Source organism: Cyanistes caeruleus, chromosome 3 (genome assembly GCF_971803275.1).
Source record: "Cyanistes caeruleus chromosome 3, bCyaCae1.hap1.1, whole genome shotgun sequence".
In the NCBI taxonomy this organism is placed as follows: domain Eukaryota; kingdom Metazoa; phylum Chordata; class Aves; order Passeriformes; family Paridae; genus Cyanistes; species Cyanistes caeruleus.
Genome location: NC_141703.1, coordinates 72,459,145 through 72,478,201, shown reverse-complemented (window position 1 = coordinate 72,478,201; position 19,057 = coordinate 72,459,145). Strand labels below are relative to the sequence as shown.

Sequence of the window (19,057 nt, the reverse complement as noted above, 5' to 3'; positions counted from 1 at the left end):
AAAATGCATCTCTGCTTTTTTAATTTGAAGGATAACTAGAGGGAGATGAGTCTTTTTTCAAAGAATGAAAAAACTCTTTCCCACTTTGTTTTAATACATTTGAAAGTGTATATTTTTTTACAGACCAATTGCACTGCACTTGAAAATACAGTTGAACCTTATTTTAAAATATCGTGGTTTCAAAAGGTTAGTTATTCTCTAGGCAAACTGTTACTCATCATAATATCAGTTCCTTTTCTGAATTCTGGGCACTCTTTACAGGTTATTTAATTCACTCCTTTGTGTGGCTGTAGAGTGGTGGTTTTTTGTCTGGTTTTGACTGTGAGTAGATTCAGTCTAGAGCACCACATACCACTCCTCAAAATTAGGTGAACTTCTTTCAAGTGTTCTACTTAAGATAGTCTATCTCTTCATATAACTTGAAAAAAATTATTTTTTTGTATTGCCACCTTGTAATTTTAAAATAATCATCTCCCGTGCATCTCCCAAGTCCAACAGTAAATATAAGTTTTTTACTTTTTTGGGGGGGCTGCATTTTGTCTGTAGCCTATAACCTTAATTTCTATTTCATAAATGCAGTGGTACTTGATTGATTTAACCTGTGCAGTATATTCTTGCAAAGGCATCATTTATAACAAGACGCTTAATGCAAAGTTCTAAAATAAAAGATAATTAAATAGGTTAATGGGACAAATTGTCTTTCTAATTGCTGCAATAATACCATTTGAGTTACAGAATTTCAGAATGACCATTTTGTATGCTTGCATAAAATAATTTCTTTTTAAATAAGGCTTTGTTTTCAATGTGTTTGAAACAAGATTTGGCTGGAACTAGCAGCTTTTTTGGGGTTTTTTTTAGGGGTTTTTTTCTGCCTTAGAGTAATGCTTCCCTAATGTCTTCAGCCTCTGCTGTCTGAATTTCCCAGCTGCTCCAGCTCTCCCCACTTTGGTCTCTCTGGTTCTTTCATGCGTGCTTTTCACACTGTACTGGGCAGTGGCAGGCAGGGTGAGGAAGGGGAAAGGGGACTGGGAGGGATAAAAGGGAAGCTCTCCTTCCAGCCCCTCACCCAAACTGAGAGACATCCTGATCTGTGTCTCTGTGCAGCATCCCATCCCCTTCTTGTGTGCCGTTCCGAAATCTCCTTCCACTATGGATTCTCCAAGCCTATCACCTCCAGGCAATTCAGGATTTTGTGCTGGCCTGCTGTTTAATGAAGTGGTACTAAGGGCCTGACAAACACTGTACAAACTGTCCCATACCTAGCAGCCACAAATATAGGTTTTTATAGCTTACTCATCTTGCAATACCAGAAATATGAAGGAGCTGTTGCATTTGCTGTGTCTGGATTTAATTTACTACCTCTTTGTATTTTGTGTATTGCAATAGGAAGCTGTTGAACTTGTTAATTGGATTTGCAGGTTTTAGCACAAGAAGTAAAACTTGATTTGTCCTTTTGTGCTGTGTACCTTGTGCTTGCTTTGTACCTTCTGGTGATGCTGTTACAGCCTTTCACAGATGTGGTGGCAGAACCCCACTGTTTCATACTAAGGTGGTTTTGGTGAGCTCATTATTCTCACAAAGAAACCTCATCTACTTGATAAGCCTTAATATGAATGCTTTTCTGTCATCACAAGCATGATTTAATAGGGTGATCTGACACCTTGTAAACCTTCAACAACCCAACTTCTTTTAGGGAAGAGCTGAGAAGGTGCTTCCAGAAGAGGCAGCTGGTTTAAGTAACTGACGTTGTGTACAAGACAGAATTGGAAAATGTCTTCTTAATTCACACAACTATAGCTTGCTAGAATATTTTCTGTAAATTTAATAATATAATGGAAGTCTTCAGATTGCATCCATTCTTATTTTGGTCATAGTGCTGCAGCAGGGTGTTTGCATGAACTTTAATCTGCAACTAAAGTTTATCCCTGGTTCTCTGAAGACAAGCACATGGTATGTGGAGAGTCGGGGGGTACACGAGAAAGGGTGCTAGTCTTATTGTTACTGTAGAAGACTTAGAGGGGGCAGGTCTTTGCAAGTGAACTTCTTACAGCATTATTTCTAAGGCAGTTTTCTAAGCCAGGTAATACACTTGCACTAGGTTGTGCTTGCAGAGCCGTAAGTGCAGCACTTCTCTGCCACGGAGCTCTCTGTTATAGGTCTATATAAAGGGTGTCATACGTGTCTGCAAAGCAGGCATCTCTGTATTGTAAAAGAAATGCCTGGCTTTGATCAGGGAGATAACAAATGACTAGCCAAATGATCCTGCTTGCATTTAAGTGCACTTCTTGGACATAGGTGAACTGGACTGGCTTCAATTTTGCCTACAGAAGTTTTAATATGCTTAACGTTATCCAATACCGGCCACTGAGGTAGTCTAAATACCACAGCAGGGACTGATTAGCTTTTTCAGATCACTGCTTTTATTCGCTGTTTGCAAAGAGGCTTAATCCAGTGCTGGGGATCAGGCGTCCCACTGTGCTCGTGGGTAGCTTTCTCTCAGTCTTTGTGTTCACAGTGGCAGAAATTAGTGTGGAGTCTCCTCCTGCCTCTGACTTAAAAGCTCCAAAATTGTAGTGTTAGTAGTTGTTTTTAGGAGTGTTTAATGGACAGTGCAGAGAAACTGTGGTTGGGGTTTCTTCTTTGAAGCTTAATATGTGGCCACCTGATAAGTGCAACAGTGTAATAGCGTGACAGTATGTAATTTCATTTACTGTGTTGAATTGCTTTAATATCCACATAAAGCTTGGAAAGTTACTCAGAACAGTTCTAACAAACCTATTCTCATTCTTTTCTTCTATTAAATCACAGTAGATATTTCCCAGCATGTCCTCGAAAGCAGAGGACAGCAACTGCCTCTGTGGTTCTCATTACTGCTTTTAGTTATGTAATGATGCTGAAGTTCAGTAAATGCACTTTTCTAGTAGTCATTTGGATGAACATTTGCAAATGCAGAATCCTTTCCTTCTGTGTGTTGACCTGTCTTCAGATGAAGTTATCAGCAGTGGCAAATTCTTATTTGGAAGTCCACAGTGTGCCACCTTTTTTTATCAAGCTTCAAACCTTGCTACAATTATGTTGCTAAATGTCTGTGTTGGGCAGTGGAAATGTTGGGCAGTGAGGGGAGATGTGGACTGGAGTTTTTGTTTCTATGTGGATTACTTCAATTGAAAATAAAAACAGTAAAGAGTTGCCTAGCTCCAGACTTCTGTTCAAATATTCTGTCATCGAGAAGAGATAGAAAGATCTTGGCATCTAGAACAGATCTGTGAAAAAAATAAAAGAGGAAATAAGTTATTTTGCAAACAAATATAAGGGACTCCAGAACAAAAGAGTGGTTCATAGTTCCTTTCTGTCAAGTGCTCTAATGTCTCTACTGCCTAAAAATATCCATTATTCTATGTATTAATATTATGTGGTTTTAGTTTAAACACTATCACCCCTTCCATTGAAATTATCCACAAGTACTCTTAGAGTTGTGTGTAAATGCAAGTTTGTTGCAATTATTGACTAATGTAGAAAAGTGTCAGAAAATCCAGAAAGCACTTTCATTTCAGTGTTTAGTGTGGGCTCCTTTCATACCTCCTTGTGCTTTATACCACTGTGATTAATTTTGCTAACAAGAAAAGGGGACTACAATAGCTCCTGATAGATTTATTTTTCTTTAATATTTTCCCTGACAAAGAACTTTTTGTTTCCATAATAGAAGGGGTTATATTCCTTCAGACTGATATATTTTAATAGAAACTCACAATTTTTACTGCTTAAAAAATAATTCTTTTCTTTGTTTCATGAATTAGAAACAATGAGGAGAAGCTGAAGTCTGCCCAAGCCAGGTGTTTCTTGTTGGCAGCCTGCTCCCTAATGACTCTGGCTCTCATACAGCAGCTGCCTGCTAGTCTCTTTTGTATGGCCTATTGTTGCTGCACACCCCTCGTTAATACACATGCTGCCCGGGGCAGACCCTGAGAATGACATCAACTTGCTTATCTTAGAAACCTCCGAACCTGATGCAGGGTGGGGAGGTTGCCTTGCATCTGCCCAGCCAACTAATTGTGAGCTCTGCGGGCCGTGATTGGCTCCGCGGCCGCTCAGTAGTAGGTTAAGCAAAGACATCGTGGGTCCATCTGTTCGTCCATTCATTGTTCTGCTTGCTTGCCTGAAGTCTGCAGCTGAAATCGTGTTAAGGAGTTGCTTCTGGAACAGCTACGAGAAACCAATGTCTGTGTGTTTTCCAGCCAACGTAAGTATAGGGGCTTCTCTCTGCACAAACGGGATGGTTCACCTTTCTGGTGTTGCAGCGTTAGCAGTTTGCGTTTGGACAACGAGCTAGCCTGCATGTCGGCTGAGGTTTGCACACTTTGGGTGTCTCTTGCAAAAAGACAGGAAAAAAACCCAGTTGTGCGCTAAGATTAAGTATATTAAAGAGCATTGATCTCACACAGTGTGTTCTACTAAGGAACTTTTGAAAGCATCAGTAACGGTGTCTTTCCCAGAATTTGGAAGTGGTAGGGAGTAGCCATCAACAGAACGAATTCTCTAGCCCACTGGGGAGAAGGAGAAGTTTCAACTTCTAAGTTACAGGTATTTACCCTTTTTTTTTTTTTTTTTTTTTTGCAAATAAGCTGTTATTTAAATCATGACTAGTAGAAAAAACTCTTAAAGAAAAACAAAATTAGACACCTTTTCCATTATACTGCACCATGGGTGAAATTTACCATTTTTGTGGAAATAGGAAGAGCTCCATTATGGGCTATCTGAAGATACTGTAGTGTAAGATTGAGCATTAGGGTGCTCTCAGATAGGAAGGTGTTACAGTCAAAGGTTTTGAGTTTTGAAAACTCAAGTTATCGGTGTGTCAGATCTGCCCGGCTGTTTTTATAAAGTTTCTAATCTGTTTTGTGTTTTGAGTTCAGATGTTAGGCTGAAGAACAAACACTGTGCACTCCATGAGCCTGTGTTCCAAGGATCCTGTAAAAAAAAAAGTCCAAAACAAAGACCTTCATATATCAGTTGAGAGGGAAAGAGAGCATATAAAAGGGTTAAAAAGAGGTTTGCATTTCTACCACATGCCCTATTGTGTGAACATATGCATGAGTCTATTGAAAGTTTTCAGAAGATGGGCAGGCCACCAGTTGCTGGTCTCCTGCAGTTCCAGTAGACATCTGTTGCCCCAGAGCATTAACCAATCTGTTCAATGGGACATCCCTCCTTTGTTGGATAGAATGATGCAGACAACAGCACTCGCTCAAATACAATGGTAATTAAATACATAGAAACTACAGCAGTAGGTATTTATTACATATTCATTATTTTATTTGCATTGTTGCAGTATCTTTATCATTTGGATAGCGGATACGTTCTTCTTTGTTTCTTTTCTGATCAGCTCTGCACTTCTGTTTGTGACAAGCAGTGAGTGTTTCAACAAAATTATTTCAATATTTTCCATTTTGTGTTTAGAAGACTTAGAAAAAGTCTACCTGTGTGAAAACATGTTGAGCTATTTCCTTGTAGAGTGTATCTTCAAAAACTTGTTGATGGTCTTTTGAGAATACACATTTTCTGTTATAATGTGCCACCTGACACTACTTTACTCTGTTATTTTCCTCTGTGAACTAAATTTGCATTAAATTACTTCTTTTATGCTCAGTTTTAAGTGGAAAATATTCTGAATACACAGTAAAAGATGAGGTGATCTACTTGCCCACATCCCTTTGAGAAATATTTCTGTTTTGTGTGGAGGTGAACTGATGGGCTGGTTGTTATTAAAGGCTAGTGGAAAATAGTGGCAACTTCTAAGAAATGGTAAAAGATGATACTTCTGCAATGAAGTGCTCATCTGCATTATTATATTTATACTTGATAAATGTATGTACAGTACTTCAAGCCCTTAACAGTGAACACAGTATAAGATACTGTAGTTTCAAACAGGCTACAGTTTAAAACTTATCATAGTTATGTCTAAATTGGGAGTTACCCATTTTATTAACTTTTTCATAAATACAAATTATTTTACTGAGCTGTAGTGAGCATAACCAAAAGGTGAAGACTTTCATGACTGGAATTTTTTAGATTATTTTTGTTTGTTTATCTCTCATTTGAGTCAGAATTGATAGTAGATATTTTTCTTAGCCATATTGCATTGTATCAGTCAGCACACTTTAAAACCATGTGTGTGTGTGATAAAAGCTCCGTGTAAATAAAGGAGTTCTTAGCTGATGTTGCTCCTTAGATAAATGTGACATTTTCTGGTTTTCATGAGCTTCATTGTCCTGTATATCGGTACACTAGTGTTTATTTGGAATAAAAATTCATTCAGATTGACTGCCTGGCATGTTGCTCTTCACTAACCAAACCAAGACAAAATAATCAGCAGCACTCAACAGTGACATCTGATTTTCATGGTTCTAGTCAATGAATCTCATAAAGGACATCATGATGTGGTCTCCAAAGTGTAATGTTTCTGAGACATGCCACTGACCACAAGTACGATATACAAAGTTCCCAGGCATTGTAAATTTTGTCTGAAAACAAATGCAATTTGCATGTAGGGTTTAGGCCAAATGCCAGGAATAGTGTACTTCTTATGCAAAACTACTTCAGAAATATTTAGCTTTGGATTTACAGTACAAATACAGTTTTAACTACCCTTTTAAAGCAATAGTGTAATGACTGTATATTGTCTAGGAGATGTTAAAGCGGCTACTTTCATTATTCTGTTCTTTAAATAGTTTCTGAAAACCAGTAGAGTTCTTTGCAAAACAAGCAGTTATATATTGGAGCATGATGGAGATTGACAGGAGAATTAAAGTAGATAGATGTGAGACTGATTATGTATATATTCCTAACAATGGACCAAGCTCAGGCTATGGTCATTTTTCATATGCAGTTGATGTGCAAATCACCTAAAATAAGTTTCATATAATGCCTGATCTTCAGCATTCATATGCTAGTGACTTCTTTGAATCCCACTGGAGGGTGTTATGATTGTAGTTGCTGTAAAGCACTTAAACTTCAAGAAAGAAGTGGTTGGAAAATGACTTAAGTATTATTTTAACTAACACAAAAAAAAAAAAAAATCCTCTTTCTAATCTATGCACTTCAGGCTTTCAGTATTTGATGCTGTTAATATGCAAACTCTTCTTCCCCCACTTCCAAAAAAACCCTCCCTTCACTTTTAGTTCAATACTAAAATGACATTTCACAGTACACGGATTTAGGCAGTGACCCATTATCTCCCTGTATTCTGCAGCAGCGGTACATGAGCCAGCTCAACTTTTCAGTCCAGCTTAAAAGTATTGCCCATTAACTAGACTTCCTCGAGTCAGAGCAGATTGTGGGGTTGGTGGAACAATGATGTCGGGGCTTCCAGATTGGTTTGGCAGCTGCATTGTTCTCTGAGGGGAAACCAGACGCACTTAAGTCCCGCTCTCTTTCATGGGCTTTTGTTCATACCAAATTATTCTTTGGCTGTGCTAGTATTCATGATGGTATGTTAAAGGAGCGCATCCTAGCAACTAGAGGCTGGTTGCTAAGCAGCCTGGCTTCCAATAGGGGCAGCTTGTTTGCGATTTGTTTTAATTTTTGTGTGTGTGTGTGTGTGTCAGTTCTGTGAAGGCCACAGTGTTGGTTTTTTAACTGTATCTTTTTATTGGAATATTGTGGTTTGTTACTACCTCTGTGCTATCAAGTGTATTACATTAGTTAATAAAGCACTGTGTGAAAAGGTCCATTTCCTAAATTCTTGTTGTGTTTAATCTGTGGGGTGCTTGAAATCCTAAAGCTTTACATTAAGAGAAGGCAATATTCATTAATACACTGTCTGAGAATTACAGCCCTGCTGCCTTCTAACAAGATAACACCTTAATAAAACTTTGTTTTCTTCCCTGTCAGTCTTGCTGGGATTAAGGTGTTGGAGATGAAAGCACCTATGACAGATAAGATTTATTTATGTTAGCTAGAAGTGTTTAGGTTAAAGTAAGATTTTTGTACCCCATAACCAGAATGTTCTACCACAATGGTGATGTCTTGGCCCTCCCTTCCTGTAGAATCTACTTTTACTGAACCATGGATTAGATTGTTTGTTTGATTCTCTCTAATCTTAAACCTGGATGAATTTCTCTAGTGCATACTCTCAAATCTTTATTGCAAGAAGAGGAAAGTACACTTTATTTTAAAGATATTGTGTCAATCTTAAATGCTCACCTGTAAGGGGATGGGAGAATTAATGGAATTGCTTACAGAAATTTTAAATTCAAGTGAAGTCCTTTGTCTCTATATCTTGCTTTATATTCTGCCTTACAAGATGGAAATGTGAAAGAACTCTTTGTGTTGTAGTCTTTCCTTAATTTAAATTCTTTTTCTTCATGGTAACCTTGCAGTACAAGTGGTCCATATGGTCCATTTTTATTTATGAGAAATAATTTATGTTTTATTTCCTTTATTGAAGCAGTTAGCAAAGATTCCTTCTTAAAAGAACAAAGTAAGGGAAAGAGGTAGCAATCTGTCTTTAAATGTAGGTTGTTGAAGTAATGTGATGAAGTATTGTGATGAAATGGGTAACTAACTTCTGTATAGCTACTGCTATGCAAAATTCCTCAAGAAAATCCTATATAGCAAGTATACCAAGTCCAGAAAACTGCATAATTTTTCTTCTATTCTTCCTAAGCGGCTCATATCTGTACATGAATGGTTTTGATTTATCGACAGGCTTGCACAAATCTAGTGCAGGAGCTGAAATCAGCTTTTAATTTTGTTGGCTTGTTGGCTTAATGAATGGTCTGTTGTAATTGGTGCAAAGACTTGCATTGGCTTTATTGGCCATTAGATCAGTCCATGTCCCTAAATGCTGTATGTGTTAGTAATACAACACTCTGTTGAGAGCAATTAGTCTTTCTTGATTTAATTATCACTTTATAAGGGAATTCAGAAATAGTTTGAGTGTATTCAGTTGAACTGATAGTGTCTTTCAGAGCCAATAAGTTGTTATTTAATCATGTTTTCTGTTACTAAGCAGAGAATTTAGCACTATGCTAATTTCTTTCTGTTCAACATAATGTAAGGTATGTGGTTTGAAAACCTTTTCTAATGTATTTTATAGTCACTTTGTTTTTTCATTGTTACAATATAGCCTTATGCTAGAAGAAATATCTCATTGTTTTTAAATAATGACTGTACTCCTGTCTCTGCATTACAGTAGGTGAACTTGGAGTCTTTGGTTTTTTATTCTTTCATAAATCCATTTCTAGACACATATAAGTAACATTTGATACGTTCAGAAGACAGGTGGCTAGTTATCTATCCACTTATTTACAGATATTCCTTAGGAAGAGTTTTTCCCACAAAAAGCCTTCCATGTTTAAAAAAAGTAAAGTTCTATTTCTCTGCTGCAAGAGAATAAATGCAGTTCTGAGGAAGCAGCAAGAAAATGGAAAACAAGTAATGCGTGTAACCAGTTGCAACGTTTTTGTTTTCTCTTTAGGAATACGGAACACTTTATATTCAGGAGTACAAGAAAAACAGCAAAGTGGAGTCAAGTACATGCAGCAGCTTCATGGGCTTGAAGGATCATCTGGGGCATGACTTAGGCCACCTTTATGTGGGGAGCACTGGCACACAAATAAATGCAATTGTACCTTGGTCTATGGCGGAGAAGCCAACGATGGATAAGGTTAATTCTAGGAAAGAAGACAGAGAAAAGGAGGCATCTGAAGAGACTTCTGGAAGCTCCAGCTGTGACTCTGAAGAAAGCACAAATTCTGATAATGATTCAGAGAGACTGAATAATTCTGCATCGGAGTCACATTTATTGCCTAAGACTCACCGACAGCTGTGCCGATCTCCTTGCTTAGAGCCTCATATATTAAAAAGAAATGAAATCTTGCAAGACTTTAGGATAGAAGAGGCTCAGTTAGTACCTAAGGAAGTCAAAAAGCCTCCTGATGTGGTGAAAGAATATCAAACCAAACTGGAGTTTGCACTTAAGTTGGGTTACTCTGAAGAGCAGGTTCAACTTGTACTAAATAAACTTGGTACTGATGCTTTAATAAATGATATTTTGGGAGAACTTGTCAAACTTGGGAATAAAACTGAGACTGATCAGACTGTAACTAATGCTAACACTAGTGTAATGCGTGAAGCGTCTTCCATAGAGTCTCAGAGGTCAGAGTCTCCACTGCAGGAGGATGTGACAGAGGATGGAGACAACCTGAGGCCAATAGTTATTGATGGCAGCAATGTTGCAATGAGGTATGTGACCATGAAGGTTTTGCTTTTCTATTTAAATGGAAACAGAAGGGTCTTACCCATCAGTTCAAGCACTGATGTTTGGTGTGACTGCCTTAAGCTGTATGCAGGGTCTCTTGTGTCTTTGTCAACCACACAGTGTACTGATATTGTAATCAGGCTACAGGTCTGTAGGACTTCAGTGGTGTACTACTCACTGTTAGAGCAACCAGAGATAGTGCCAGTCTCCCTTTATAGGCAGATACCAAATCTGTCCTTCTCAATACCAGTCTAGTCCTTAATTTTTGGTAGTCACCATTGCTACAGGCAATTGCTGGATGGAATTACATACAGAAAGTTACAGCAAATGGAAGATCCCTTAGGATTATAAAATAGTGATATAGAATCAAGCAGCTTAAGGGATACTTCTTATTCTACTAATCTGTGAGAACTGATCTGCCCATAATATTGGTCTTGGTTATCAGTTTTGGAGTTAGGTTTTATTACCACCCATTGTTGAGATTAGTGTGTGAAAGATGACTTTCACTTACATGCCCATGGAGAGCTCATTCACCTACAGCATTCACTGATCCTGACCCAGTCATCTGGGTGCATAACAAGAAACTTGCCTGTGAAGGCGAGAGGTTCATGCTTCATCGGTGATTAAAGAGAGAAGGAAATGGCAGAGAGACATGCTGAGAGATTAGGTTTTTATGGTAGTACAAATGATTAAATGAGCAATTGATTGGTAACTGTTTCAGTAAGTCATGAGGATTATCTGATTACTAACAGGAACGTTTAGGAGGTCAGTTTTCATTTTCTGACAACCTGATGTGGTTTTCATTAGCTTAGGAATAAAAGTTAATGCAAGACTTTCCTGCACTAAAAAAAAAAAAAAACCAGCCTGGCATTTCCATGGGACTTTATTTTAGCTTCAATCAAGTGAATTCCCTTTAAATTAAGCTTTTTAAAAATGGAATTTAAATATATCACTTATTTATGCCAATATGATGGGGTGTTTTTTTTTAAGTAGAGGAGTTAGCACATAAGGCAAGGATATTACTTTTTTAATATAGTATATTCCTGTGAGTTCTTTTTGCTGGATGTGTCATTCCTTTTCTCTTGGTTCAACTTGAGCTATAGAGGAGGCATGTCCAGTTGAACAAACACAATTGTGGCACTCAACCAAGAAGTTATCCAGAGACTTCTAAAATGAGTTTTTATTGTACTTCACATAAATCCAAAATGGTTGTTAGTTAGTTAGCATGGCTCAGACTTGGTGGGTAGACTTAGGTTCAACTTTTCCTACAAACTGTACTGAACACATTCCACAATTAGCTCCAGATCTGTCATGTTTCTTTAATGTTTGTATAGCTATTAGCATGAATATTTTGGATCTGCCTTCTTATGTTCAATTTACTTTCTTGACCACCTGCATCAACTATGAATGTATGTAATGCATGCTGCAATGCCTTAGAACAGATTAAATCTATTAATTGAACAATTGTTCTGTATCCAAGAATCAAATGAACAGGTCTTTACTTGTTTTCTACCAAATATAATCACAGAGTCATTCCATTTGGAAGGGGTTTTGAAGATCCCTGCACAGAGCTGTGTCATTTCACGGCCATGTCCAGTTGGGTTTTTAATGTCTCTAAGGAGATGGAGACTTTACATACTCTCTGGGCCAGTGTTTGAATACCCTTATTGTAAGAAAGTTTATCTTATGTTTAAGCAACATTTCTTGTATTCTATTTTGTGCCCATTATCTCTTGTTTTGTCACTGCATACCAATGAGAAATCAATTTCTGTTCCCTTTTTTCCTTCCCTTTAGATATTTAGACACATGGCTAAGATCTTCCCAAGCCTTCTTCTCTCTAGGTTACACAGTCCAAGATCTCTCAGCCCTTTCTCCAGTATTGTCTGTCTTATATAGGGGAGCCCAGAACTGAGCCCAGCACCCCAGATGTGTGAGCAGAGAAGGATCCCTTCCCTTGACCTGCTGGCAGTGCTTTTCCTAAGGCAGCCCAGGAAGCTGTTGGCCTTCTGTGCTGCAAATGCACATTGGTGCCTCATGATCAGCTTGGTGTTCTCCAGAACTCCAGTGTCCTTCACTGCAGAGTTGCTTTCCAGGTGTTCAGCCACCAGCCAGTACTGATGATTGGTATTAAACCTCTGCAGCTGCAGGATTGGCATTTCCCTCTGTTGAATTTGCTGAGGTACCTGTTGGCCCGTTGCTCTACCCTGACCAGGGTCTCTTTGAATGAGAGTGCACCCGTCTGGTGTTCTCCTCCCAGGTGAGCATCTTCTGCAGACTTGCTGAGGGTGGACTCTGTTCTGTTACCTAGGTCATTATGAAGATGTTAAGCAGTGCATTCCCTCGTGTCAGTCCCTGGAGTACACAGATACTGATTGACCTTTGACTGGACTTCATGCTACTAATCACCTTTGAGTGCAGCAGTTCAGTCAGGTTTCAGTCCATCTCTGCCCTCTAACATTTCCCCTACTTCCTTACTTTGTCAGTGAGGCTGTGGTAAGGGAAGGCTGTTACAAGAACAAAGCTGTCAGAAGCTTTGTTAAAGCCACAATAAACAGTCTGTCCACTGAGCACAATAGTGTGCTCTCCTCATCCACTGAACAAGTCACTATAAAAGGCTATGAGGCTGCTCAAGCATATTTCTTCTTCATAAATCCATGCTGACTGTTCCCAGTCACCTTCATCCAATCTACATACACAGAAAGGTTTTGCAGGGAGCAGAGTAGGGCTGACAAGCTTTGTAGGTCCTTTGCCTGCCTTTAAAATGGAAGGGATATTTGCCCTTTTCTAGACATTAGGAACATCCCAAATCACCACAACCTTCCAAAAATTGCCAGGAGAGGCCTTAAAATGTCATTAGCCAGCTCCTTGAACACCCATCAGGGCCCAGCAGCCTGGCAATATCCCGTTTCAGTGTTCACAAAAGTCGGCTGAGGGAAAGTCTTGTCCTGTTACCTTTGCCCAGCTTCCTGCACATTGCTGTGGCCAGTCTTCAGGTTGGCATGGGTGATCCTTGGAAAATCCACCATCTCTCCTGTCCACTCTTCTCTGCTTGGGATTCTCCTCAGGAGGCCAAAATCTGCTCTCCTGAATTCTGATCTCATCATCCTGCTTTTTGCCTTGCTCTTTTTTCACAGGATCTGCCTCTCATAGTCCCTACAGCAAAGGCTACCCCTGATTTTCCCATCTCAGTCTCCTCATTTCTAAGTATGAGGCCCAGCTGGTGCACTTGGTAGGTACTCAGTCGCCCATGTTAAGAAGTTACAAAAAGCAAAAGCACTCTAGAAACTTCCTGGATTGCTGATGCCTTGCTGTGTTGGTCAGAGCAAAGGCATCTTTGCCAACTGGCTGGTTGGTGCCTTGCGTGCCACCTTTTTCTAGAAATCAATCCTTGATTAGGGAAGCCACTCCCATGTATGTAAAAGCTGAGTGTCAGCTTCTGATGCCAGTTGTGCAACCAGTTGTTTGCCCACAGGATCTGTGCTTTCTCCTCCAAGAAAATAGGTACCAGTAACTAAGCACTTCAAATACTGGAAAGATTTCAGTTTTTACATGCAGGAGAGACAAGAGTTCACCTGCAGTTCAGTCTTCTTCAGGTTTCTGTATGTGAATGTCCAGCATCCTGTAGCTATGAATTGTCAGTTTTGTCTCTTCTCTTTGCTCTTCCAAGCTGTGGCAAATGAGTTCACTCTGGAATTGCTAAAGGAAAATGGGTCTGTGCCCTAAGCAAGATTGTCGATAGTCTTTTGAGAGGTGTTCTTAGAAGTCTTCTCACACATTATCACAGGAATGGTTAAACTGTGATCTATATCCTTACTCCCATGCTGTTGTAATGCACATATTCGATGATACCATTTACTATTAGAATTATTTTTGATAGGAACTACTAATTTTCATTTAAAAGATGTATTTGATGGTGAGGGAAAATTGTATGGAGAAGGTTGAGGCAACTGATGTCCAGTAATTCAAGTGGGAGGAGACAGATGTCCTCTTCTAGAAGGATCAAACACTGTGCTACCCTGTGTCTGCATTCCATGACTAATTAAAGATGTAGTTTGACAAAACATCCAGTAAGTGACAGAGAATGATTTACTTTTAGTCTTGCCTCTTTACCACTGCCAGGGATGCTTTCCTATCTGCATCTCATCTAGTGACTGGGTGGCTGCAAAATGAGTTGATTCACCTTTCTAATTCAGAGAGCGGGGGAATCAGAAAGGATTACTTTTCCTTTAGACATGTAAACGTAACCTGATGTTTTTATTACTGGGAGAACAACTCAGTCCAACATAAATGAGGAAGGATATGTCTGATTGTGTGACTGGATGTTCGTATTTGTGGAACTGGCTGCATCTAATGAACTGATGGATTCATAAATTCATTTAGAGCAGCACAGAAAAAGGTCAGAACAACTTACTCTGGCAAGCCAGAGCCTGCCTGTATGCCAGTCTAGTCTGGTGACTGATCCTGTTACAGACAAGCTGCTTTAGCAAACTGTAGTTTCAGAAAAACCCAACACTCAACTTTTCTGCCTTTAGTTACATTTGGAAAGTTTTCCTTAAGCTTTCATATGAAAGTTTTTTCAAATGCTTGTCGTTTGTGCTGTAAACTGTAAATAAGTCATCAAATGCATCTTGTGTATATCAAGTTTAAAGCTCCAATATGATCTAAATAATAGGAATTGGCTGAAGTTTTAAAAACAAAGAAGACACCCTCTTTCAACTGAATAGCAGAAAGGAGGCTTTTGCAAGCTATGACCTGAAGAATTGCTATTTAACTTCTATAGGATACTTCAAATCTGATCTTGTTTTGTTATTCTGCCTTTCTTGATGTTGACTTAATCATTTTCCAGAAGTGGAAGGATGCCCACAGTTTAAGCCTTAATCATGTTTTTTTTGTTAGAATGCTCTTATAGGTGATTTTTCTGTGTATATAAACTTAAAATCAGAGCTGAACAGCAAATTAGATAATCCCCTAGAACTATTGTGGACCTTGATAGACCCTTCCCACAGCAGGGAGTGAGGCTGAACTAAGTGATAGAACCCAGAATTCAGTTGTGCCATACCTGAGCAGTGACCTATGTCAGTTTTCCAGAGAACTATGTAGTTCTAACTCTGCTTCATAAGATGAGCTAGGTGTTTTGCATGTAGATGATAATATTGTAAAGCAAAATCTTCATTTAGAACTTCAGTCCATGTGAGTGAGAGAGGCATTTGTTCTCAATAAAAATGCACTCAGGATTATTTAGTGTAAGCTGCACAGCATTGATACTAGCCAGGCAACACATTTCACTAGTAGTTCTGTATCCCTCCTTGTGTAATAAGATTTTAGCTACCCTAAATTTTCCTTTTACATAATTAAGGTAAGCAAAAGAGGTGATCTCTATCCATCTAACAGCAGCATATTGTAAGCTCTTTGTCACCCCTTCATCTGTCTGTTCTCCAGTGAGTTCTTGGACCTGCTCTTTCATGCATCCCCAGCTGATTCATCTGAGACTCCTTAGTTTGGGGTTGAGGGGGGAAGGTCCTATTTCTCCATGAGGCAGCAGAAGCAAGATTTTAAGGTTCTCTTTTGGCCCTTTTAAGACTTTACTGCTAAGATTGAGAGCAAAGAAGTTCCTTCTGAAGAGAGAAATATATGACAGCACTTTAGCACAGTCCTTTGCCTTTGCTTGTCCTTTTCAAGGATAAGGTTGGGATGTTGAAAATGGCCTAAAATTGGTTATTGCTATAATACTTTCCTTTGCTGGAATCAAAGTAAGGGTTTTGTCAACAAGAAATGACGAATGAAGAACAAAGTTGTTAGTTACAAAGACAGTGAGAAAATTACAACCATTTTATTAATTTGCTTCTGTTCCATATTAGTTTTCCCTGGGTATCCTAGGTACCTTCAGACTTTTTTACTCACCATGGAAAGTGTTTCAAATATATATAAGACTTTATGCTGAAAACTTACTGGCAGAAAATAAGTTGCTGTGCCTACACAGAGTGCAAGATGAAGATAACACTGATGTATTTTATTGATGTAAAATTATTTGATTATTTTACTTTCTTTATTATAAGTTTTGGACAACTACTTTCCAAAGTTTATGGGCAGAGGAATCAAAGTATTTTGGTCATGTGCTGCTTTGATTTGCAGATTGAAATCAATTGATCTTGTTTCAGATAGTTAGATTCCTCTAAAAACTTCACCCTTGGGATTCCCAGGCCATGGAGGAGATGCATTTCAGCTTCCCTTTCTGGGAAACCTTGGCCTGTGTATTTAAAATGGTCCTTGATTGTACATCATTGCACAAGGGAAACAGCATGAAATAAATAGTGTACTAATTTTTGGGGGGGAAGAGGAAGATGATGATTTGGACAGTTGTTTTTTAGTAAAATACATTCCCACTTTTAAAACAGATATTTTACAATTTTCTTCCAGCTTTCATGCCCAGCCATCCTGCCAGCTGTGGATGTTGTAGGTGCTTGGTGGCACCAGAAACATACACCCAGGCCTGACAGCCATGGGCAGAGCCCCCAGTGCCATTCAGGAGTGGCATTCAGCTGGAGGAGGTGTCACTGGGGTGCCTAACCAGTGTTAGGCATCTCTTCAGGCAACTGAGCCTTGGTCCTGTATGTTAACCCTGAGGCAGGTAATTCGGCTGTAGTAAAAGGTTCACTGATACCCTGCCTACACAGAAGGTTCTTCACTGCACAGCTGCACATTGTGTCAGCCAAAGGATGGCTCAGTTGTCTTATCTATGCCATATGGAGTTTTGTGACAATTTAATTGTTCATTTGTTTTAAATTAACAGTGTAGCTGCATTAGCTCCTCCTCAGATTGTGTTGCAGAGTTCGGTAGGCATGGTTGCATCTTGGTACCTTGATTCAGACATTCATCTTTCAGTAGCACTGTCTTATCATCTGTCTACTTTTTGGGTTTGAGAAGTCACTTTAAGGAATAGATAAAAATATTTTTCCAGCAAGTAACAATCACATGGATAGGAGCTTGTCACTGGCAGCTTCGAGTGTACCTTCTCTTTGACTGTTTTGACTTTGAGTGCTGAGTGTGTGGCTCTTGCTCAGACAGAGACCCACGTGCAGTTCTGGCTGGAGACAGCACCTGTTGCACTTGTAGTGTGCTCCAGCATTGGAAGCCCTACAGGCAAAAGGTATCTTGAAATACGTGACAGCTTCCAAGGCTTTTTTTCTTTAAAACACCTCGAAGTATTGAAGTAATGTGAGCCAATGGAGAAAAAAAACCAAACATTTGGCATCTGTTCTATCTGCTTCATGTCAGCACCAAAATATACATATATAGAGGGAACAAATGCAGGACTGATAGAAGGCTCAGGTTAATGAAAAATGGTTTGGGAGAAATTATTTCTGTGATTCGGGAATTAGTAAAGCTTTAAAAAAAGTGATTAAAAAAGGATGAGGCTAGTTACAAAACTGGGCTGCCAGGGTTATGAGTCACTGATATGATACAGGATGGAAATTCTTCTCTCTCTGTGCTGTGGACTGAACACTCTTTCTCCCATGACATGATAGAAGAAAATAGTTTGGTAACTCTGTAATAACTCATACTGGGCAGGTATGTGTTTTAGTTTTGTTCTGGCTTTTAGTCAATATGCTTTTACCTGGTGTGTGGATGTGTCCAGATTCCAATTGTATAAAAACCTATATGCAACAGATGTTATTCTAGACCTCACCTCTTATCATCAATGTGCATGTTTTCTGTAGCTTTCAGAATCTGGGTGTTGGTTTGGATATTGTATTAGAGCACACTAGAAGTCTTGAAAGTATTCTAAATAGTCTTTTAAGTGTGTGTACCACAAGTCTTTCCAAGATAGTCACTAGGAAATCTAATATGAGGTCTAGGAAGGTAACAGGGAAATTGAAAAGTGCTCTCATCAGAAGTTTTACATTTTTTACTTATTCTCCTAGCTTAAAAAATGCTTGATTGATTTTTTGCTCAAGAGACATGCTACTTTATTTTATTTCATTTAAAAATAAAACTATGGCTATCAGCAGTCAAAATATAGAAGTAGTGGTAAAAGGAATCATTCATACATGATATTAAAAAGAAACAGGTACTTCTAAAGGAATATACTTTATCTTGCAACTGAGAGTGGTAGATGAAACATAGTCAGCAAACAGAACCAAAGTACTATGAACCACCCAGTATCTCACCCAGGGCTACAGTTGTCAACCTGACTGGTCTGAGCTTTCTCATATTCCTAATAATTGGAAAGAGATTTTTAAAAGGACGTTTCTTGACAAAGAAGTACAATTTCTTATCTTTTTCACAGCTAAGAAGAAGAAGTCAGAAGCAGTAGCATGATTTCAGTCTTTTCACCATATGACATATCATAAAGCTGACGAAGCACAAAGATCACAAAATGAAGAGCATCAAATCTGCATAACAACAAAACAAAAGAACAAATTTTAATTGCACATCTCTTTCACAGACTTTTTCACTAATGGTTTAAATTCCTTGGAATTTGTATCCGCTCAGATCTGAGCTTAGGCATGTGTCTGAAAAGGAGCGGAAAAGAAGATTGAAGATTTATACAAGTTATAAATTCACTTGCTCAGCAGTGCAGAATAGCTGGTATGCGTTGTAATGCATTCCCCACTTCTGCTTCGTACAGTTTATTTAAAATTTCTATTCTGGGTGAAAGAATTTTATAGTCTGTACTTAGTTTAATAGAAAACTAAGGAGATGAACTGCCTGGTCCTCCCTCTGCCTTTCAAAGAATGACCTGAACTACAACCTGATGGAAAGCAGTAGGCAAGAACATCTTTTTTTTTCCAAGAG

At 38.7% G+C, this 19,057-nt stretch overlaps 1 protein-coding gene across 3 annotated transcripts in view; it reads left to right on the top strand.

The window, feature by feature from the left end:
• ZC3H12C (zinc finger CCCH-type containing 12C) overlaps positions 1 to 19,057 on the top strand; it is a 39,396-nt gene that overhangs the window by 10,814 nt on the left and 9,525 nt on the right. For 2 of the 3 annotated variants that reach the window (XM_086881910.1, XM_023919983.2), the window contains exon 2: positions 9,479 to 10,245. In XM_086881910.1, coding sequence (XP_086738036.1) covers positions 9,551 to 10,245 — 695 coding nt within the window. In that variant the 5' untranslated portion in view covers positions 9,479 to 9,550. Of the gene's footprint in view, positions 1 to 3,797; positions 4,241 to 9,478; positions 10,246 to 19,057 lie in introns of those variants that run through there. The other variant, XM_023919975.2, reaches the window with a different exon arrangement.